The sequence below is a fragment of the Gobio gobio genome, assembly GCF_949357685.1.
Source record: "Gobio gobio genome assembly, chromosome: 1".
Taxonomy (NCBI): Eukaryota; Metazoa; Chordata; class Actinopteri; order Cypriniformes; family Gobionidae; genus Gobio; species Gobio gobio.
The window spans coordinates 33,088,809-33,113,588 of record NC_137097.1 but is presented as its reverse complement, the minus strand read 5'-3'; the positions used below and the strand labels follow the sequence as shown (position 1 = coordinate 33,113,588).

Below are 24,780 nucleotides of genomic sequence, written 5' to 3'. Positions count from 1 at the left end.
TTTACGACCTGTCATCCCATACGCTAGATGGCGCACTAACGCCTGTTCCTCGAGGTGAATTATGGGTAACATCCGCTGCTGCTGATCTGCCATTTTGTTGTTGAGATCAGAGAGCAGGGGACGCGGCTTACGTTATTCTGTAAATGAATGATACGACTCTCTTCTAGTGGATCAGAAGTAGAGGCGAGGCAAGATGCTTTCCGCAGCCCAGCTACTCGACGAGTTAATGGGCCGGGACCGGAACCTGGCTCCGGATGAGAAGCGCTGTAATGTGCGCTGGGATGATGAGACTGTGAGTGAGATGACGGCTAAACAGATTCATTTATTACACACACAGAACTATGTAGGTCACTAGATGACTCCATGAACGCATGTATTTGTGTTAGTTTATACATAACCTGATCTGAGCGAGGCTTGTTTGCTAGTTTGGATCCGTTAGCAGCGCGCGAGGCTCGTGCCTCGTTGTTGAACACATGCGCGCGCAGCGTCCCGCCTTCACTTACATCCGTTTATCAGAAGAGTTTGCCCAGGCTAATCACTTGTTAACGCGCAAACTACCGATACGTATCAAAATATTGCGTGTAACTACTAGTAGGGCTCAATATTGACATCTCGCGATTCGATTCACAAGTAGGGCTTCCTAAAATAACCGAGCCTTCGATTCCAAGGCGTTGGGAGTTGAGAGTCGATTCCGTTCCTTCAAAAGGGAATCGACTCCTCTTTAAGCATCAATTTGTCTCTATAATAGTAGTTGTAAATCCATTTAATCTCCGCTAAAGTCGGACATTTCGTTTCAATAAACCAGTTTAAATTATAGTTATTGAAATGTATCTTCATTTTACAAAGATTCAGAGAAGGTTACTTTTTTACAACTTTATATTGTGGTCATTTCTTCAATCTTTTATTAAAAAAGAAAACAAGAATCGAACACAACAGTGAGGAATCGATTCCCCATTCTTTCCAGAACCAGGAATCGAACTGTTCACAAGCTTGCGATTCGATTCAGTTCTGATCTCGATTTAATATCGATTCATTTACAGTACATGTTCGTTTTTCCTCCAGGATTTTTTATTAATTTTATCTCAGCTAATGCTGGTAACTATTTAGAGAGCCCTATCAGTTATCACTTTAATATTAATGAGCTAACTGATTTGATTTATTTCAATGGACGAGTTTTGCTCCACTTGCTTAATTTAGAGTAGTTATTATTGTTGCTAATGTAAAATCATATAAAACTGGAATATTTTAGTAGTTTTAACCTTGGTGATGACAGTCCTTTCGAAAACAGCTTAGCATACTTTTAAAACTGTACTTAATATAATTTAAAAGTATATAGTGCGAGCTGAATGTAATTTAATGTAAACTTATTTGCATGTTATTTGAAATCAATGTATTAGTTAAATGTATAAAATGTATATTAAATGCAAATAGTTGAAATTAAGTGTCATATATTTGTAAAGAAGTTTTTGCAGTCTAGTATGTCTAAAATATATTAATTTTAAATGTAATATGACAGTTCAAATTATAATCAAGTGCTTTACATGTGCTTTAGTATGTTAGTCAACACATCAAAATAAGTGCACTTCTTTAAAACTAACATTTTCTAAACCAATATACTTTAACTTTTAATTTCACATTTAAAGTACATTTTAAAGCGTAATTAAGTGTGTTAAGAAAGTCTCTCTTCACGTGCACTTAAATGGCCTTTATTTCATTAATATTTCATGATCTTCAAGACACGTATTCTGTTAAGATCTGAAGTACACTACCATGTGCACATTCAGTAAAATTAAGTACACTTCTTTTCCACAAAAGAGTAGTTGCTCATACCATTTGATTACTACCACATTTTTACTGTAGTAACAGTCAAGAGTATTTAGGCCGGAATGATGCTGACTTAAACTGAGCAGCTGAGTCAAACTGTTCTTGTAAGAGTTTGTCATGTGAATGTCCTTAGTGAAAGCACTTTTATCTAGTTGTGATTAACTCTGTCTATATAAAATAAGAGAGATTTGTTAGGTGGTCTCAGCACCCACAGCAGAGCTCATGGTCTCATCTTAGTGTTAATGTCTTTTTTTTTTTTATGTGACACCACATGAATTTACAAAAAGAGAGACCGGTGAGGGTTTAACGTGAGCGTTTTCTCTTTTCTGCAGGTCTGCAAATACTACCTGTGTGGCTTTTGCCCTGCTGAACTCTTCACAAACACACGCTCAGACCTGGGTAAGGACGACTTCTTCAATACGTTCACCTGCTTGAATTCTTGCCATCCACATTGTAACGAATCAGGGTTTTTTTTCCAGGTCCTTGTGAAAAAATCCATGATGAAAACTTGAGGAAAACGTAAGTTAATTCTCTGTGTGAATGTCATGAAAATCACAATGTCCAGATCACATTTCACCACCAAATCATGTAGAAGAAAAATTGTTGTAAAGACTTTTTAGGACCCTCACCAATTACAGTTACTAAATGAAAAAAATTAAAACATTACTGTTATGCTATTATTCTCAATGGTGTTTCACATTACTGGGAAAAAAATGACTATAATAGGTAAAAATGCTAGTCATTAATTAAATTCAGAAGATATTTAGATGCATTTTATTTTTATTTTTTTCAGTTTGGTACAAGAATTGTACTTAAAATTGTCATAAATGTTTTAGAGCAACAACAAAAAAAATCTTAATGGTTATAAAACTCGTATTTGTTTCTTTTAAAGGGTTAGTTCACCCAAAAGTGAGAATTCTGTCATTAATTCCTCACCCTCATATCATTCCCAACTTATAAGTCCTTCGTTCATCTTCAGAACACAAATGAAGATATTTTTGATGAAATCCGAGAGCTCTCTGACACCTCCATTAATTAACACTTTCAAGATCCAGAAAGGTAGTAAAAACATCATTAGAATAGTCCTTGTGACTACAGTGGTTCAACCTTAATTTTATGGTGCGACGAGAATCATTTTTGTGTACTAAACCCCCCAAAAATAACAACTTATTCGACAATCTCAACTAACCCTTTAAGCATAATAATGTCTTATTTCACCCCTAGAGTGAGTGAATGAATGATGATAAATATAATCTGGACATGTTTCCTGAGGTAATTCTCGAGGTATAGTTTTGCATCTTCAGTCTTGTTTGCAAAGCGTGTTGTTTGAAGTCTGACTCTGATGTCTCAGGTATGAGAAGAGCTCACGCTTCATGAAGGAGGGATATGAGCGGGACTTCCTGCGGTACCTGCAGAGTCTCCTGGCCGAGGTGGAGCGCAGGATTCGGAGGGGACACGCACGTCTAGCACTGTCACAGGCCCAGCAGAACTCTGGGGTACCACCTCTCACAGCAGTCTCTGTCTTTACATTTGTGTCTTACACATAGATCTCATTTATAGCCTGGTGCTTTATTAGAGCCCTATGATTTCCACGATGTGAAAAATGCAGACAGAATCGGAGAATCCAGTCATAAATATGCTGAAGTGCAAAAGCACCAAAAGTATTTAAATATGAAGTTGGCAGTTTTTTTACTACACGTTGACGCTGTCTGGCAGAAACCTTGCATCTCCAAACCTACATCTCTTTTCATAAATCATTACTATCTGTCACCCTTTACATCCCTCTATGGGTTTTGAAAGTATTTAACCAGATGAAAAGTGTTAAAAATAGCTTGTGACTAAATCTTGTAACTCCATTGGTTCCTCAAACTGTCAGTCACACCTCATAACTCCACCCGCCTCTATCATGAATGAAGTGCCGCACACAGTTTGGCGCATCTCTGCTAGTTTGCAATGCAAGGGTAAATAAAGAGCTGTTTGTTTAAATACAGCTTTTTTTCACTCAAGAAATATATTAGGGATGCACGATATATCGGCAACATATCGTTATCGGCCGATAAATGATTATTTTTGATGTTATCGGTCCAATAAGAAAATTTGACCGATAAGCCGATAGATAATGTATTATTTCCTTCAGCTGAGACGGACGCGCTGTCCACCATGATGGGTTTGAATTGCTCTAAATATGTTTGGAATCACTTCGAAAAGGAAAATACAGTTATGTGCAACATGTGCAGCGCAAGTCTTCTATAATCTACATAAAATGATAATGAGAATAGAATAGGCTGTAAAAGAGCGTTGTGTTTCAGCGCGTTTGTTGAGGGAAGAGCGCGCCCACGGAGTTACACCTTCATGACGAGCACAGTCAAGTTCGCTTGTGCATTCACAGCCTTTTGTGCCATTGTAAGTTGTAATATTATATTTATTATTATTCTGTGTATGTAATATCATATAGGATGCGTTTGGTTGAGTTAATAAACGATGCAGTAAAGCACTTCATTGTACCGGTCTTTAGCTTCAGCGCGCGCCCACGGAGTTACACCTTCATGACGAGCACAGTCAAGTTTGCTTGTGCATTCACAGCCTTTTGTGCCATTGTAAGTTGTAATATTATATTTATTATTTTGTGTATATAATCCCATATAGGATGCGTTTGGTTGAGTTAATTAACGATGCAGTAAAGCACTTCATTGTACCGGCGCGCGCATTTCAAACAGAAATGCACAGCATTAATAACTACTGGGACTGTCCTATACATAACACTGCAATGAGAATATTTCTGTTATAAAACGTAGTGAATTCTCTGGGTTTAGTTGTTTTTCAGCGCGCTGTTGTGGGAAGTGTCAACAACGCATTCTGACCAGCACAGTCAAGTTCGCTTGTGCATTCGCGTCATTTTAAGCATATGTAAGTCGTAATATTACGTTTTTGTAGTATAAACATCTGATTAAAGTCATATAGGATGTTTCGTTAAGTCAATAACCCGCAGTGCTTCACTGTACCGGTGATCATCTTAAGTTTCAGCACGCTCTCAAACAGGGGAAGAGCATCCACAGGAGTTATAACCCTTCACCTATGCGTGATTTTGTGCTAATATAAGTTGTAATATTATATTTATTTTGTATAAATATCTGATTGTTCTCATATATGATGCGTTTAGTTGTTAATTAAACTTCTAAGCGCTTCAGTTTATGGTTGTTCGTTCATTCTCTCCAGCTTCAGCGCGCTCTCAAACAGCAACATTATTCCTAATAGACTAGACTAATATTACAGATGTTTACTATTACTGTAATATTAAACATATTTTTTTTTTCAAAAACACAGAAGCATTATTTTTTATAATTAGCACTTTTATTGTTCTCTTATCATTTCCATCAACAATATGGTTTGATTAAAACCATTTCTTTATCGTCTGTGCGGAGGTTATTTCATGCACTTGCATTCTGATTCTTTATTATGCAGCCGAAGTAATGCTGTTCAATTACTTGTTTGCATTATTTAGGTATATTATTTTTATTTTTTAGACAATATAATTTTGGTAACATTTTACAAATAAGGTCTCATTTTATTAATGCATTAACTATCATGAACAAACAGAGAGCAATAACCTTTGTTTCTTTTAGTAATAAAATGTTTGTGTTTTGTAACAGTCCATTCACAGTTCATACCTAATGTTAAAAGACACAACTTTGGGTCTGAATATGTTGAGATTAACATGAACTAAAATTAATAAATCCTGTTGAAGTATTGTTCATTCATTGTTGGTTAACTAATACTAACAAAAATTAAACCTTATTGTAAAGTGTTAAAAAAAAAAATTTGGGCCATAGGAGTGTAAAATTAATTTGAAAAGGTAAGGAATCTCACACTGGTTCAAATAGGCTACTGTAGTGTATAGGTTTGATTTATTTTGAAGTGTTTGGGACATGGCTTTTAATGGTGAGCCTTTTGTTTTTGTAATCAGGCTCTCAGAGTTTATTAAAATTTGTATTTAGATTTATCGGCCAAAATATCGGTTATCGGCTTTCAAATATTAAGAATTATCGGTTATCGGTATCGGCCAAAATGTTCATATCGGTGCATCCCTAAAATATATATATGTATATGAAGTCTAATGTTTTATGTAATGAGGAGTGGAGAAGAGTCTCTTAGTCTAGCATTTTGTTGTCGATTCATAGCCAATACTGTCTTTAAGGGATAGTTCACCCAAAAAAGAAAATTCTGTCATAATTTACTCACCCTCAAGTTGTTCCAAACCTGTATGAGTTTCTTTGTTCTGCTGAACACAAAAGAAGATAGAGTGAAAGATGTTAGTAACCAAGCAGATAGAGCAACCATTGACTACTATGGTAGTCAATGGTTGCTCTATCTGCTTGGTTACAAACATTCTTCAAAATATCATCTTTTGTGTTCAGCAGTAAATTATGACACAATTAGCTTTTTTTGGGGTGAATTATCCCTTTATAGGGTTAGTTCACCCACAAATTAGGGGTGTGCATGAATACTCGATCTGTAATTAATATTCAAAAATAAAAATACTTTTCAAATTTTACTATATTGCTTTGCTGGCCATAAATGCAGTGAATCCATGATAAATCCCACTAAAACTCAGTTATAACTAAATCCACTGGGTGGCGCTGTGGAGGGTGTTAATAAGTTGAGTGAATTTGATCACATAATGTCATCGTCTGCCTCACGATGTTTGGAGTTACTTGGATGAAAATTTAAAATGAGCTTACAAAATGGAGTTACTTTTGATAAAATGAGTTAATGAAACAGAGTTGTCATATTATCATTACCACTAGGGATGAAACGATTACCGGTTTCACGATAAACCACGATAAAATTTAGTGACGGTTAGTAATATCGTATAAAATTTTATTATCATTAAAACCGCGTGTGATTATCACGGTTGTGAAAACTCGCGGTAAATCTTGTCCAGTCAGCGTCAGTCTGGCGCACCGCTGTTTTCTGAATGAGAATAAATGGCAGAAAGCAGTGACAGCACTTGGGGGATTGTTCTGCCTTCTAAAAGGACCAAATCTGAGGCGTGGTCATATTTTGGCTTTTACAAAAGTCCTGAGGGAAACTTAATCTAAGATGGTCACCCTGTCTGCAAACATGCCAGAAGAAAGTCGCTGTAATAGGGAAAACACTTCAAGACTACGAACGCAAGGCAAGTGGACTTTGACCTCAATACCAAACCTACGTCTGGGAAATAATAACGTGAAGCGAACGAACAAATTCACACAAGGCTAGGGTGACATTTAAGGGATAATAATCAGGGCTTGACATTAACAACCGCCATTTGCGAGTGTAACGTTATTTCGGCTGCACACTAGTCACTCTGACTGTTGAACTTATAATAGTCTTCTCAAAAGCCATCTGTTATAATCGCGTTGCGCATTATTAGCACTTACACGTGCTTCTATTGAGTTTATGAATGCAATGTCTCAAAATCAGAGGCGTTCAGACTAGCGGAGTTTTGTTCAGAGCGCGCGCGCCACTAGGCATGTGCCGGTATCAAATTTTCATGTTGCGATTAATTGCTGAAGCTTTTATCACGGTATACGGTATTATCACGATATTTTAAAAAAAGTTGCAAAAAAAATGTTGTCATACTATAACAGGTTTAAAAAAATTCTTATTACAAAAGAACCAAACATTTAAATACAATAAAGCAATACACAAAAATGTATAAAGTAAACAAATATTTGAAACAGATTAAAGTGCTAAAGAATTATAAAGAACAATAGGTAACACTTTATAATAATGTCTCGCCAGTTAATGCATTAACATTAACAAAGAGCGAATAGCTACATTTTTACAGAAGTTATTCTTCTTTGATAATGTTAGTTTAAAAAAGCAACTGTTAGTGTAAGCTCAGGTCCATTAAATAATAGTTACAACTTTTGATTTTAATAATGTGTTATTAAATGCTGAAATGTACATTTAACTAAGATTAATACATGCTTTAGAAGTATTTTTCATTGTCAGTTTGTTAATGAATGAACTATTGTTAAATAATGGAGTCATATTGTAAAGTGTGTGATTGAACAACAGTCAGAACATATTCAAACAATATCTAGGGCATGTAATTTAAAACTTAAAAAAAAAATTTTAAGTTTGAAAATGACTTTAAGTCTTTAAGTATTAGGTTATGTGATGACGAGCACCGGATTATGGTTACTGGGGAAACGGCTGTATTTCTGCTGTTCCATCAGCGCCCTCTGCTGTCTGAAAGTGAATGTGCACTTCAGTGCGTCTTCATGCGTTCCGCCATGTGCTCGGCTCATGAACGGTCTGTTTACATCAGTGCGCGTTCCTCTTTGACGCGTTGTTCATTTTAAACGGTTGATGGGTAAAGTATTCTTAAAATACATTCTAAAAATCTGAATAATTCGTAATAAATAATTATTCACGGTATTTTGAAGTGCCCACGATAACAATATAGTGCATGTTCATTATTGCGGTATATCGTATTACCGTTTACCGGCACATGTCTACGCGCCGCGCTCACTCGCTGAAATCTGCACTCAGATCAGAGATAAACGAGCGATGTATGCAGGAGATTCACTCATCATACAGTGGATGACTGTTTTTGTTCTATTTCAGCAGCGACAATGGTTTAAAAAAAACACAGCAGAACCACAGCGCATCTGATATGACTGGCATAACGCAGGCGAATTTAGGGACCGTCTGTAAAGTTACATACAACATTGGTAACGTTATACACGTTTCAAACTTCAATAGCATTTGAAGAGAATGACAGTCATAAAAAGACTGTAAAGTGTTCATCTAGGTGTCAGGTATGATGCACACATTTTGATATTTAATAAAATAAACTGTCAAATCATATGGAAATATGGATATGCATTATTTCACTAGGATACTGTTTGGGCTCTAACACAAAATATGCTTGATTTAAATGTGTCTGATAGAACACTGATGAGAATATTGCTTGGGAATATATTTACAGTGATAATATTAGAGATTATATTTACGACAAATTATTATTATTTATGTGTTATGCGTTGCTATTGATGACGGCCATTAAGGAAGAAATCCCACAGAATCTAGCTTAAAAAAGTGCTTAGAGCTGCTTTAGTTATTTGTTGTTTGTTGAATTTCAAATATAAAACTTGTTGAAATGTTTTAAGTGTGAGCATCTGTTCTTTTTGAACACTTTCATCTCGTTTGAACAAAACCGTGATAATATTGATAACCGTGATAATTTGGGTCACTATAATCGTGATGTTAAATTTCCATACCGTTTCATCCCTAATTACCACAATGAGAAATTGCATGAAATCCAAACACTAGGCGAATGAGAAGACCGCTGTCCATCACTGCATTCACGAGTGCAGGTATGCACAGAGTGAGATAACATATGATAGCCAAATAATCTCGAGACAAATGCTTCCTTTAAGTTTTGTTGAGGGTTTAAGAACTGAAAACACAGTGCTGTTAGAAACTTTACTTAACACTTTATCTTTGTGTCTCTGCAACGTATGTCAGCGGAGCGTGTTTTCTCACCCGAGAATATCATCCACATGATATTGTTTTTCCTCAACATTATAATGTGAAACAATATAAACACGGTAACTATATTCTGACTCGAGTGTATATGTAGGCTACGTTCTGCATGATAACTGGCGCGCTCTGCTTTTATTAGTGTTTTTTTAAATTAAAACACTAATAAAAGCATTTTATTAGTGTCTTATAATGTTTTTGTTCTTTAGGCCTATATTTTTTTGTTTACACATAATGTTTAATGTTTTGAACTGAATGAAAACCTTAAGATAAATCGTAGGCCTGTTGTGTATATTACCTAATCGTACAAGACAACTTGATGAATATAAAAAATAACGTCTTTCTCATTTTCTCAAAATAACGTCATTTAAATAAACAAATATTCGAATACAAAATTTTGGAAAAATGCCCATCCCTACCCTCAAGTCATCCTAGGTGTATATGACACTTTAATTTCAGACGAATACAATTGGAGTTATATTTAAAAAAAGTCCTGACTCTTCGAAGCTTTATAATGGCAGTGAATTGTTGCCTCGTTTTTGAAGTCCATAAAAGTGAATCTATCCATCATATAACTGCTCCACACGGCTCCGGGGGGTTAATAAAGGCCTTGATTTCCCAGAAGCTTGGAGGAGTCAGGACTTTTTTTTAATAGAACTCTGATTGTATTTGTCTGAAAGAAGAGTGTCATACACCTAGGAAATCATGGGCTAATTTTCCTTTTTGGGTGAACTAACCCTTTAAATTGCCTCAATTCGAGAGCTCCACGCTTGGATTTATAACAGTTCATAACTGAGAAGGTTTGATGGAAGATTTAGTCTCAAAAACGGCACAAGTGGCTGAGTGTTGAAATCTGGCAACCACAAGCATGAATGCGCATTTGTTTTTTAACTACATGTTAGTTTCATCTATTTTCGTTAACGTTATTGCATGTTGATATAGTCTGTTATTGTTTAATGATGTTTGTCATCTCATCTTCGTCTCTTCTTAGACATGGAAAAAAGTTGTCAACACATTTTTCGTTAATGAAATTAACACCAGTGGGAACCCTGATTGTTGTTAAATTGATTAATTACACAATGCTTTTTCATTACTAAAATTTAACTTATCCATTAAAATTGAATACAGAATTGTTTTTATGGAAAAAACTGAATTTGGGAAAAAATAAAAGGATTTCATGGGGCTCTAAGTTATCATGCCACACATGGTTACATTTATATACAGCTTTTATAATACTCTTAAAGTAAAAACACTCTCTTATTGACCACTTTGTTTGTACACTGTGCTTCAAACCCAATTCACTTTGAGCTCTGATTTCTAGACACCGGGTCCGTCTGGGAAAAACGAAGAGAAAGCGCAGGTCCTCACGGAGAAGATTGAAGAGCTTGTTGTTCAGGTACTGGTTCTGAGCGGCATCCACTGAGAAGTAAACATGAATGTGTTGAAGAGGATGTAACTGTTTGTTTGTGTGTGTTCAGATTGAGGAGTTGGGCTCGGAGGGCCGTGTGGAGGAGGCGCAGGGCATGATGAAGCTGGTGGAGCAGCTGAAGGAGGAGCGGGAGCAGCTCAGTTCCAATCCTTCAGTGAGTTACAGCGAGAACATGCACTCGTATCATAAGCTTTCAATCGAGCGTGTTTTGGCACTGACGTGTTTTCTCGTTTGTCAGACGATTGAGAGCTTTGCGGCTCAGGAGAAGCAGATGGAGGTGTGTGAAGTGTGTGGCGCTTTCCTCATAGTCGGCGACGCTCAGTCCAGAGTGGACGATCATCTAATGGGCAAGCAGCATATGGGATACGCCAAAATCAAATCCACGGTGGAGGAACTGAAGGTTAGTTGATGGTCAAACTTGTGAATTGGAGTGTGGTATGGTTATTTTGACCAATCCTGTACTTGACAATATAGTTGTTTTTGCTGAACAAAAAATATTAGGGCTGTGAGATTAATCAAATTTTAGTTTCAGTTGTGATTTTTGGCTTTCAACAATTATCAGGGTTTTCGATGGGTCTTAAATTCTTAATTTGATCTTCCACAATTTAAGGCTTTAAAAAAAAGTCATAAGTTCAATTTCATGGCATTAAATTTGGCCCCTATGATTTCTGTGATACAGGAAATGTGGACATCGCAGAATCCAGTCATAAAAATTTTATTTACTGTATAATGCAGAATGTCAAATTTTGGTTTAATAAATCACAAGTAGGTCAGTACGCTTAAAGGGATAGTTCCCCTAAAAATTGTCATTTACTCCGTTCCAAACCCCTCAAGACTGATTCCTCATATAAAGTGATCGAGTAAACCGCTTGATTCATATAGAATAGTTTTAGGATCTGTTTATGAACTTTTTAAAGTCTCAAAGTAGTAGTTGCTTGGACTGTCAATTAAGAGACAGAAATTTTTCAGAATTCACTAAAAATATCTTAATTTGTGTTCCGAAGATAAAAGTAACATTTTATTTAACCATGAAAACCAGAAAAATGTTAAAAAACAAACAAACAACAGATTTCATAAGGCTTTAAATTAAATTGCAGGAACTGCAAAAAATTGTTCTTCCTCTAGATTTTTGTTAACCAGTACAAATTCTAAACATCTTTAAATCAAGATATTTACTTGACATGCATGAAGAAATTAAGAAAAAAATGAAGAAATTAAGTTTTGTTTTCTGAGAAATTGACCAAAATTAAGTGAGTTTATGCTTAAAACGAGAACAAATATCTGTCATTGGGTATGACAATAACTTGCATTTGTATTAAGTTAATTTTTATGAACCCATTGGCAGATATTTGTTTTAATCATAAAATCACAAGATTATACATTTACATTTATACATAAATAAATTTTTTCTTCTTCTAAAATTAAAGTTATGGAGATATTTTGGAAATTGTATTTTCAAACTTTGTAGTGTTGTGAATACAACTAATTATTTGCTTGGACATTTACATGTAGAGAACATACTGACGTGTTATGTTCGCTTTAATTTATTCCTTACATTTTCTTAATGTTCGCCATAACTGTTGTTTCCATAACCACAAAAGGCCACTTTATATTTACTTTTATTTTGTTTATTTTTAATTTAGTGTGGTGGCAACTTTATAGTATTAACAAAAACTGCTATTTAATAGATTTAACTTGTAGTAGGGATGGGCATTTTTGTCAATTTCTCATTTCGATCATCGATAGATCTCAAAAACGAGTACTCGGGGGCGGGGCATGTGCAGGGGGCGGGGCATGTGCAGGGGGCGGGGCTTGTCCGTCATTGATATAATGAAAACTGTTATGAAAATGGTTGTTGACAAATACAAACGTGACATGAAAACAGGTATATGAAAACATGAACATATAAAACAAAAAATAACTGCTAGATTATGATGCATAAATGTCTTTGAAAAAGAAACATCTTTATAAAATGACCGTCTCAAATAATCAAGTCAGTAATATCGAGCATTGCCTTTGAGCTGAAACAATGAAATAACACCACCCTGCAGAGCTTGCTAGCTGGTTAATAACCTCAACCAAACGCACCCTATATCAATATTAATATGAAGATTATTATGAACCTATTACGACATAAATCAACACAAAAGGACATGAATGCGCACGTGAACTTCAGCGTGCTAGATTTGACAGGCGAAGGGTTTGAAACGGAACATTTTGAATGCGCTCTTCCCTTAACAACGCTGATACACGGACAACGAAAGCACACAGAAACAACATTTTATTAAAATATTGTTCTCATTATAATGCTTTGACAGATTGACTCTGCACATCATGCACTTAATCGTATTATTCATGATCGAAGCGTTTACAGACATCACTGCGCGTTTTCAAACTCATAACGAAAAACAACTTTAAATAAACTAGGTCTACTGTTAAAAAAATACGAGAACAGTATAGCACTGCTGCATTACTAATATCAATGATTCTGAGAAAGAAATAGCCTATCTGAAAAGAATATGACCGTCTCTAAACCATCATGTCAAGCATGAAATATGCGTTTGAGCTGAAACTGAAGAGAATGAACAGCCGGTATAACGGCAGCGCTTTGCTAGTTTATTAAGCTCAACCAAACGCGTTTTATATTAGATTAATCATATAGACAACATAAAAGTAATCTTACAATGTGCATCTGCAGAAAAGGACGCGAATGCGCACATGAACTTCACGCGCTAGTCTGAGTGTTCTCGCTAGTTTCTCTGTGGATCAGCTGATACACGGGGATAAGCACAGAGAATTCACAGCATTCTAATTTCCATCGTGTTCTCATTATAATGCTATGTACATGACAGATTGGCGCTGCACATCTTGCACTAAACATTTAATGATCACAGTGATTCCAGACATCACTGCAGTGCACGCCTCAGTTTCACTTTATTTCGCCGCGTTCTGGAGGCTGTATAACGCTAACCAATCAGACCTCCGGCGCGCAAAACGACGCAATAACCAATAAAAAAGAGACAAATATTTTTTTTTAGGGCGATCATCGTTCTCATGATCGATGATCGCTGTCACGTTCGAGTACTCGATTACTCGACCACTGTTGCCCATCCCTAACTATTCATACAATTTATGTGTTTAAGTAGGACATTACTTAAGTGTGTCATCAATTTTTATGAAATAAATGTGCTTTTTTTTTAAACATTATGGTAAATGGTAAAACGAGTAGATTATTTCTGACTAGTCTACAGTGGAGGCATTTATTTCATTTTAGACTACTCGGGTATGCCAACTGCTCTAAAGGAAACATGAAGCCAATGTATAAAGTTCATAAAGATAAAGTTAATAAGTTACATTATGGCTGTTATTAAGTTAAAAGTGAATCTAGTGTTATTATTGCTGGTGCCCTGCCATGAACCATGACTCCACAGCACACAGAACAGAACCGTGGCTCCAAATCAGTGATATGAACCGAACCGTGGCACTGGTGTATCGTTACACCCCTAGTTTACACCATGGTTTTCTGTTTGATCACACAGGAAAAGCTGCGTCGGCGCTCGGAGGACCCGGAGAAGGATGATCGAGGGAAGAAGGAGAAGGAGGACCGGGAGCGTGAAAGGGAGGAACGCGAGAAAAAGCGCAAAGAGGAGGAGGAGAGGGAGAAGGAACGAGAGAAGGAGAAGGAGAGAGAGCGTGAGAAGGAGAGGGAACGTGAGCGGGAGAGGGATCGGGACAGGGAACGGGAACGGGACAGGCGCAGCAGGAGGAGTCACTCCAACAGTAGACACTCCAGCCGCGCGTCAGACCGCCGCAGGAGCCGCTCAAGAGACAGGAGGAGGTCCAGGAGTAAGGAACGCGACAGGAAGCGCAGCAGGTGCGCAACTCTCACTGCTCCCATACACACCAGCTGAGCTGTTCACAATAGATGTGTTAGTTAAAATGGCAAATTAAGTTATTTTAGTATTATTTTTATACTATTATAGTATTAATACATTTTTTTAATTAACTTTTATTTTCAGTTTGTTTGTATATTTTTTGTATTGTTTGTTATTTTTAGTTAATTTGTGCTTTTGCCATTTTTATTAGTTAATTTTTTTTATAAATTATTATTTTTTTGTTGTAAAATTAGATTTACAAATGTTATAACCCATTTCAATTAGTTTCCAAGGCAATACTTCTAATTTTCAATTATTTTAATCTTTTTAAAATGAAATATATTATTTTAGCTTTAGTTCAGTAAATGAAAAGGATTTAAGTTTTACTAACGGTAACACAGCATAGGTTAAACGTACTTTACTACATGTAAGGTTCTCCTGTTGTGCTAGTTGAGATTAAAGTTGTGCTGATTGATACACAGGAGCCGTGACCGAGAGAGGAGGCGCAGCCGGGAACGCTCGGACAGGAAGCGCCGCTCTCGGAGCAGGGAGAGGAGGAGGTCCCGCAGCTCTGAGCGCAAGAGCCACCGGCACCGCAGCAGAGACAGAGAAAAGGACAGAGGAGACAAGGACAAATCCTCAAAGGACAAAGGTCTGGCATTTAACACAAAATAGTTCCAGAAGACGTTTTTGTTGCTAATTTTTTTTTTTTATCAGAGGTGGTTTTGTTTTTTTCTGCATGTAACATTTTGTTTTTGTATTGTTTTTTTTTGTCCTCCCCTACAAAAAGTCTAGATATTTAAAGCAAGTAAAATGAAGTAATATTTCCAGTTAAACCGCATAATACTAATGTTTTTAAAGTTCAGAAGTCCATATTCGGACGAAAAACCCTGATTTCCAGTCACAACTTTCATGCTTCTTGGCATGCTCTCTACCAACCGATCACATTGCTTTTGGACATCTGGGCAACCTGTCGAAAAAATTCAAGCAGCTCTGCTTTGTTTGACCATCCATCTTCCTCTTGATCACATTTCAGATGTTTTGTAGTTCGGTTCAGGTCTGGAGATTGGGCTGGCCATGACAGTGTCTTGATCTGGTGGTCCTCCATCCCCACCTTTATTGGCATGGCTGTGTGGCATGGAGCATTGTCCCGCAGGATAAACAGTCCTTCGACTTGGGGAACATTGACACAGCAGAAGGATTCAAGTTTTTGTCCAGGATAACCTTGTACCTGGCTTAAGCCATGCTAATGGATAGTTCACCTAAAACTCGCCTTGTTTTTGTTCTAATGCCACAGTACGCTACAAATGTCCTGCGCTCATCCATATAATAGCAGTGAATAGTGATCATCAAGTTTTCTTTCAAAACGACACCAAAGTATCACAGAATGGTCCGATGTGACAAGTGTTGTATATGTTGAGTGTTCTGTGGGTACACGATAGGGTTTGGTGAAAAAAAACGCATCTAATGTATTTAACAAATATCCTGACCTTGGTCTTTGGTCTTCTGTGAATGAATACGTCTTTGTAAGACTCTTTTAGCACCGCTAAAACTTTGACTCGCCCAGAAAAAAGTTGTGAAAAATAGCTGAGAATAGCAAGTTGTGGTCCAAAAAACCCGACATACTGCATTAGAAAATCACCAGGGTGGGTACATTTTTATTTTAATTTTCGTTTTTGAATGAGCTAACCCTTTAAAGGGATAGTTATACACCCTTTATACACAAAAAAAAATAAAATTCTGTCATTTTGTCACGCTCAAGTGGTCCCAAACCTGTATGAATTTCTTTGTTCAGCTGAACACAAAGAACAATTTGGAAGAGTGTTTGTAACCCAGCAGATCTCGGCAGGCATTGACTACCATAGTATCCAATCCCCCCCCCCCCCCCCCCCCCCCCCCAACCACACACACACACACACACACACACTATTATAGTCAATGTTTGCTCTATCTGCTTAGTTACTAACATTCTTCCAAATATCTACCTTTGTGTTCAGCAGAACAAAGAAATTCATACAGGTTTGGGACCACTTGAGCGTGACTAAATGATGACAGAATTTTCATTTTTGGGTGAACTATCCCTTTAATGTAAGAAAAATATGCAGACTTCCTTAAACATGACAAATGAAACTTCTAATCAACTAATGCAACAATTATTTTAACCTCTCCAAATCTAAAGCAGTTTTCTCTGAATATCGCCCGTGTACGTTTACTGAATGCGGTCGTGCCTCCTCACACAGATCACAAGGACTCCTCGGATGAGAAAAGGAGCAGCAGAAAGGGCTCGGTTGAGAAGTCAAATGAGCTCTCCAAGCCCGAGCCCATGGAGGCCGAGCCTCCCAAAGCGGAAGTGAACGGCACCGCCCAAGAGCTACATTCTGAAGGTGACACACAGTCCAATTAAAACTGATCTGATAGGACCTCAGATCAGCCCCAGGTAAGTGCACCGTCCTCCCCGGCCCGGGTCTCTCCCCCCTCTCCCCTTCCCCCCTTTTTCTTTCAGTTCTGTCTGTGATTTTTCTTCCTGTTTTTTAATAGTGCATCGTAAGTATGCACTGAAGATGGGGACTAGGCTGATGAAACGGAAGAAAGTAGAAAGAAACAAACCCAGAGGGAAAGGCCAGTGTAGCCCTGAAAAACATGCTTGGAGGTACCTCGTTTTGTATCGGTCATACATCTGTCTCTTTAGACAAGTTCTCTTCCAAATTTACGTGTTTTATTATTTTCCTTTTTTTTTCTTTTCTTTTGTTAGTTTTTTCCTAACTCTGCCTTTACTACCTCAACCTGTTTATGCTCGCAGTAAGATTAAACTATTTAACATTTAAAATGATTGTGTGCTCCATATGTATGTTCAGCACATGCATAAACACACAGCATTTTACCATCTGATGTCTATAAGGTGTTCATAAGAGCTCCAGAAAGTTCATTGAACTGCAATGATATCTATATTTATTATTTGTTGGAGTTTCATGGATATGTTGCACTTTTAATACCGTCTGTTCTTAAAGTTGAGATCCGATAGCTTTGGGATGATGGAAGTGTAGGGTTAATGAATTATTGCAGCTGACTTCCACACCTCACACAGCGTTGGTGTTGTGAGCGACCCCCATGAAAAGCCCATTTAAAAATCAAGGATACTGTCAATCTGTGCAGGTACTCACCCAAGGTACTCCTTTCACTACCCACATCCATTTGAATGCTGTTGCCTGTGAACGTGTCTCAGAGCTTGATGTTTATTTACCCTATCTCTTTTCTCCCAGTTTTAATTGTCCTCAGTTTTGCTTTCTGTTGGTTTCAAGTGCCAATGGCTTATTCTACACCTAAAACGGGTGGATGTAACGTGTGTCAGGTTTACAGATGAGCCCAATTGATATCCCACTGTAACCTATCAAACCAGATCAAGCTCAAAACAGTTCTTTCTCCTTGTTTGTGTCGCTTATTTTCATTTTGCCTGTTTAGTAAGAAGTGATAGGTTTGAATTAGGGCTGGGCGATATAGCTAAACAAAAATATCTATTTATCTCACTAGCTGTTTCCATTGCATTTATAATAATGCATAAAACATTTGCGAATAAAGCAGGGTTTCCATCCCAAAGTGTTGAGTAGAACCGCTTCTAGGAGGGAATTAAACCAAATCATTTTGATGTCAGACTTTGGCTCAGGCGTTTCAGAGCCACCAAACCAACATTTGAGATGCTGCGATGCGATTGGTCCTCTGGTTAGTCCAGTTATCCAATCACATCCTCTTCTGAAGTCACGCATGTTTTTTTCTATTGCGCATTGAAGGATTTTTTCAGTAAATGTGTTTCCATCATGTGAATATCACCAGACCAAGCTCAATTTAAGATTGAACATTGGTCTGGGGAGTCTGCTATGTGTTTTTTCTACAGCACAAGAGGCGTGATAAACAAGCATAAATTAAATGACTCTGTACGCAATTGGATAGTCCTTCAACCAATCAGACCACAAGAAGCATGATCAACGGGCAACAACCCATCGCTTCTCTATCCGTCATCGTGTTAAACCCGCCAATAGCCACTCTGATTGGTTCCCGCAAAAGTGTTACAGAAGCAGTAGAAATGAATGTACAGGTTTCCAGACTGAGCTGCAGTGCGAAATCAAATCGCCGGCAGATCAGGCTGGGTTTACCCAGTCTAGTGAATGTAGTCTTGCCAGATAAAAATTCTGCCTCAATTGAGCAAATACATTTTTAATGCGCATTTTAGAATTTATGCGCATCTTAGTGTTTTGAATCCAGCGTTTTTTTTACGGTTTTTTTTCCTCAATATACCAAATTTTCTTGCAAATAGTTGGTTGGAAACATTGCTGATTATATTCACTCTTATTTACTCTCAAATGACTTAAAATTAGCAGAAACGACATTTCAGCCAATCCACCTTTGTAACACAACATTCAACATCCAAATTTAATAGAAGGTTAAAAATGAAAGTAGTAAAATAGTGGAAATTATATAAAAATAAAAAATGAATCCAAATTAATTTAATGTATATAACAATACACAGAAATAAATGCTAATTATTGCTCATTTACATTGAATCACAGTTTTGAATTCCAATTATAAGTTTTTTCCTATTTTGATTTGGAATCAATCAAACTTTCTAAATCTTTTTGCCATTGGCCTTTAAGGGAAAACCATAGGCTGGTAAAAAAAAATATAGGTGTAGTGTCTGTGACATCGCCTGTATGTTTCTGAAGAGCATTTATGAAGCCTAAAAGCCGGCCGTTGCCATCTTGGCAGCGCGTCACTCCAGGAGAACTGAAAATTGGAAGAGGCGGGACGTGGCTGGAGCTGAGGTGCCCGGTGGCAACCCACCAGTCATTCAAGTGGCCACGACCTTGCTTATGCAGAACTTTAAGGCTTAATATAATTTAAACAGATGAGTTATAAAAAAAAAAATCACCCCCTTCACAGATGTCATGAAGGGCAAAATTAGCTATATAGACCAAAACCACTTTTTGTACCAGGCTGTAAAGTTGGGCATTTTAACATGGAGGAGATACAGATTTGACTCCCTTTCGGAGCCTGTCTCTAGCGGTCGGTCGATTTAAATTGCAGTTCAAGTCACTTCCATGTTGGTTTCAAGAGAAACCGCTTGGGGAAAACGTCATTCTAACGCTCTCCATAATGGCAAAAAGCATTAAAATCGTTGCGATAATCACAGTAGTGATTTTTAATTTTATCCCGCCGCTGAATCTATTGATCATATAGGCTATATCTCTCAGCCCTAGTGTGAATTAGCTTGTGTTTTAATGCAGGTGTGTCTTTTTGAAGTAAACTTTTACTTTCTTTCTCTCTCTCGTGCTTTGTTTAAATTCCCTACTTGTGTTGTCCTTAAGATAGCAGTGCATGCTTTGAGAGCAAGATCAGCCACCTAATGTCAAAGTCTGGCCGTATAGACGAGGGGATATCAATTTTCAATATTTCATGGTTTTATTTGTGTGCTTACCTTCAATCATTTTACTTACAGCTGAGCAGTTACTATCGCTGCTGCTATTGAAAATATGAAGATTTAAATCATTGATAAGCGGGTAGAATAAAGATAATATTAAATAAAGTGATCAAATGTATTGATTGCTGATTAGACAAAGGACATAATTTGTCTAAAAAAAAAAAAAAAGTGGTTTGATCATTTAAAAAAAAGTTTAGATCTTTTATTTCCAGAACTTGTGTAATGTACTTTTATGCTGTAAATGTGTGTGGTTTCACTCACTAATCGAGCTCTCTCTGACCATTTGTGTACATCAGGGGGAGTTTGAACAGCTGCAAGAGGAAGACCTGAAGACCTCCATCCCACACCTCAGCTCCGCTGCTTTAAAACAAGGTGAACCACAGATGTAGTGGCCTATGATATGATGTAAATGTAAAAATGGTTCCGTAGCCCTTTTTCACCGTTTCAACAGGACCTTCCGTGTTTTTTATTATGTTTGTTTGGTTTTCTTTGGTCTTACTGCTATACGCTGGCATAGATGCACATGCAAGTCCACCATTATTTCTGTTAGTATGCATTCAGAATGAATAAAATACTTTGTGGCATGTTTGCTCTGTACAGTCCGCTCTCACTTTACACGTTGGAAATATTGAAGATCGGTTTAGTTCAGTATTTTGACTGGAAGCCTTAAAGGTCTCTACACTGCTTTCTCTTATTTTTCCCTCTGTATGCTAAATCCCAAATCTTTATACGATTTTAGTTTAGTGAAGTGTTTTCATTTTGTTCCCGTTTTAAAACTTGTATTTGTCATGAATAAAAATGAAGAAAAAATGCTGGCTTGTGCTTTTTCAAAATGCCATGGGAGGTTATGTATGTGTTGTAGCAAGTCCAGGATTGCATTTAGACTGCACATCTGCAAGAACATGCTTCAACAACGAAGACTTTTTCAGTTCTTCATATCTCAATGTATGTGAATACAAGCTTAGCTGGACAGGCAAGTCCGTTCACTCGATGGCCGTCTGAAGCGAAACGACCAAAAACTCGCCACATTGAAACAAACCATTGGTGAGTGACAAAAATCCCTCGTAGGTCCAAAAATAAATGTATTCTTTTTTTTTTGGTCCAGAAAGCTTATTTCATTTTGATGTTTTCTTTTCTATTTTATGCAATTTTTTTGGAGTTATTTTATTTACCTTTAAATTACTAGATTTTATCAAACTCTTGTGGAAAAATATAACACTTCATGACTCTTGCCACTAGATCTCCATATGGCGATCCTAAATTCTGCCTCTTCAGTATGCATTCAGATACACATAAATTTTTTTGGTAAAGTTTTAGCATTTTTAGTTTGAATTTTGAGCATTTGTTAGGTTTTTCTATGTGTACAGAAGCATCTCTCACATTCCATTGATTCCTACTGGGGTCAAATTGACCCGTGAGGGAAGAATTTGTTCTTTTTTTTTTTTTTTTTCAACCCAAAACTTCTCGAATCCAGTAAAAAAAAAAGTGTACATTTGTGGTTCAAGTGTGACAAAAGTCCTATGGTCTTGGACCACTCTGATGAACACTACATTTTTTTTTAAATACGTGAATGACCCGAGGGAAGGATGAGGGTTAAAATAGGCCATTCACGTAATTCTGCCAAAATTCACTCAAAGGAAGAAACTGGAACCGCTCCGTACTTTTGTATTTGGTGTACAAGCGTCTGACCAGTTTGAATACATTTTGACTTCACTTATTCATGAGGGGTTTTTTTTTTTTGTACTATTTGAACTGTTAAAGGAATAGTACACCCAAAAATTAAAATTATCCCATAATTTACTCGCCCTCAAGCCATCCTAGGTGTATATGACTTTCATATACACCTAGTTTAATTTATATTGGAGCTTTATAATGGCAGTGAATGGGAGCCCAAAAAAGTGTATCCATCCATTATAGAAGTAATCCATACGGCTCCAGGGGGTTAATAAAGGCCTTCAGAAGTGAATCGATGGGTTTGTGTTAGAAAAATATCCATATTTAACACATTATAAAGTATAATATCTAGCTTCCGGTGGACCACCTTCCGTATTCAACTTAAGAAGAACGTGTAACGCCTCTCGCAATTCAAAGCGCTTGTGCTACGTTCTAGTGGTACGTCACACCAGTTACGCTTTTTCTTAAGTTGAATACAGAAGGCGTCGTTTATAAAGGATGGAAGCACTTTTTTGGGCTACCGTTTACTACCAATATAGTGCTCGGATTAGCCAGCAGGACATTGTTTTTAATATACACCGAGGATGCCTTGAGGGTGAGTAAATCATGGGGTAATTTTCATTTTTGGGTGAACTATCCCTTTAAATACCTTTTTACCCCAGTCCAGAGTTTGCAGGTCTGGTATATCAATAACAGATCATTATAAAATCTGACAGCTTTGGTATGGTTAAACATGCCTCTTTTTTTTTTTTTAATGGCAGAGTATGGTTCACTTGTGCTTCTGTTTCAGTTATTGAACCTGCATGAGTTTTACAGTAAACAAACAATCAAAAAAAGACATGTGACTCCTTTAATGGAATGTGAGTCTTGAATGTATAAGTCAAGATGCAGTCTATGGACAATCGTATTGGGACTCACATCTGAACTATTGAATTCCGTTGTTTCAATCAGACCCATTGCCACAGGTGTATAAAATCAAACTCTTATCCATGCAGTCTGCATTTATAAACATTTGTGGGAAAATGTCGTTCTGAAGAGCTCGGTGAATTCAAGTGTTACTGTGATAGGATGCCGCCTTTGCATTAAGTCAATTCATTAAATTGTATCACTGCGAGATATTCCACGGTCAACTGTAAGTGGTGTTACTGGAAAGTGGAAATGTTTAGGAACAGCTGCAACTCGGCCACGAAGCAGAAGACCATGTGAAGTCACAGAGCAAACCGGTCACCGAGTGCTGAGGTGTGTAAAAATCACCAACGCTCTAATGATTCCATAGCTGAAGAGATCCAAACTTCCCCTGGCATTAATATTGGCACAAAAATTGGGTTTCCATGGCCGAGCAGCTGCATCCAAGCCTCACGTTACCAACTACAAGGCCAAGCGTGGGATGGAGTGTGTAAAGTTCACTGTCACTGGGCTGTTTGGAGCAGTGTTCTCTGGAGTGACGAATAGGGTTGGGTACCGAAATCCGGTTCCAATATGGCACCGGTACTTATATATCCGGTATGTACCGGACCGAATCAGAACGCAGATTTCGGTTCCTCATTTCGGTGCCAAAATTCAAACGTGCTTTCGCGCTTTGGCTGCACCGAGCCAGAGACAGACGCTCAGCGCTGGTCACATCACAACTCCTGACAACTATTCAGTGTTTTCAACGACATCATGTTTATTTCAGGTTTCAGACATTTAAATGTTCATAAGTAGGCTACAAGCAAAAAACACACACTGATGTCTATGAAAGCGGCAATGACAATCCTTTCAGACGGTTATAATTTGACTAACGTTACGTGTTTTATTCACATCAGATAAATGCACATTATATAGTAACTACATAGTTTACTCTATTCTTCTTCCAGTTCACTGGTCACTTACTTTCATGTATTTCGTGAGACGAGAATGAACTCAGTGTTGTAAATCCGACAGATCCGATTCTGAGGCGCAAACTAACATGGCGCCGCCCATTGCGCTTTATAGATCAACTAACACACATTGACTCACACATTTGAACATCAGATAAGAACACAGTTAAGAAGTTTGTGAATATTTTGAATAAAAAGAAAAAACGAAATAAACCCGATACAGCTGAGCTGTCAGCGCTATTGCGGCTGCTGTGTGTCATGTGAGAAACATGACGCGTCACCATGGAAACATTAAGGCGATGCGTTCAAAAATATTTAGCCAGAGAATATGATCATATTTCAAAATAAAGCTGAAGCTCGAAGCTGGTTTGTAGCAGAGCAAGAATACAGACGACTGCTGTTATTACTGTAACTGTTTAGAGTTATATTAGGCTTGTTGTAGTTGGGTTAGGTGGCTTAGGTTTTACTGTGAATTTGTAAATATGTCAATTATAATTTGTAAATAAGTAAATTGTGTTTTGTATTTATTTATATTCATACATTTAAGTATACATTAAACGTTTAATAAATGGTTCAATTTAAATAATAAATAAATAAATAAAAAGCCATTTAATGTCATCCACCTCGTTTGGTGGCCTTTTAAAAAAAAAAAAAGTACCGGTTCAGGCACCGTTTAGGCACCGGAACCGTTTTAAAAGTATCGGTTTGGCACCGGAATCGAAAAAAACCCAAACGATACCCAACCCTAGTGACGAATCAATCTAATGGGCGAGTCTGGGCTTGGTGGATACCAGGAGGTACTTGCCTGACTGCATTGTGCCAATAAAAGTTTGGTGGAGGAGGGATTGTGGTATGGGGCTGTTTTTTCTTACTACTACTAAAGTTTTTATGTTGTTAGTGTTTTTGGAGGTTACCATTGTGGTGAAGTGTAGAACATGTGCTTGGGGTGAGGACCTGCTAATAACAATTAAAGTTGTTTTAATAATAATAAAACAACTATATTAAGCATGCCATGGATGTAACAAAACCATATTCTGGCTAGCCAATAAGACCAAGACAAAAAAAGGTTTTGTAAATGTTGTAAAAATAGTATTTCATTAAATAGAAATAATCAAT

General features: G+C 37.2%; 1 protein-coding gene across 3 annotated transcripts; it reads left to right on the top strand.

Moving 5' to 3' along the window:
• The first annotated feature begins 74 nt into the window (after nt 1-74).
• On the top strand, nt 75-20,935 carry luc7l3 (LUC7-like 3 pre-mRNA splicing factor). Of its 3 annotated transcripts, XM_079822300.1 has the most exons (11): nt 75-292; nt 2,157-2,223; nt 2,304-2,343; nt 3,176-3,320; nt 10,679-10,753; nt 10,836-10,940; nt 11,025-11,186; nt 14,326-14,660; nt 15,144-15,313; nt 16,902-17,098; nt 20,428-20,935. In XM_079822300.1, exons 1-10 carry the CDS (start codon nt 194-196, stop codon nt 17,063-17,065), a joined length of 1,362 nt encoding a protein of 453 aa, XP_079678426.1. In that variant the 5' UTR covers nt 75-193; the 3' UTR covers nt 17,066-17,098; nt 20,428-20,935. The 3 variants fall into 3 exon arrangements, with proteins under 3 accessions (XP_079678426.1, XP_079678425.1, XP_079678424.1); XM_079822299.1 differs by having other exon boundaries at nt 106-292; nt 10,836-11,186; nt 20,428-20,922; XM_079822298.1 differs by having other exon boundaries at nt 106-292; nt 10,836-11,186; nt 16,902-20,922.
• Nucleotides 20,936-24,780: the final 3,845 nt, after the last annotated feature.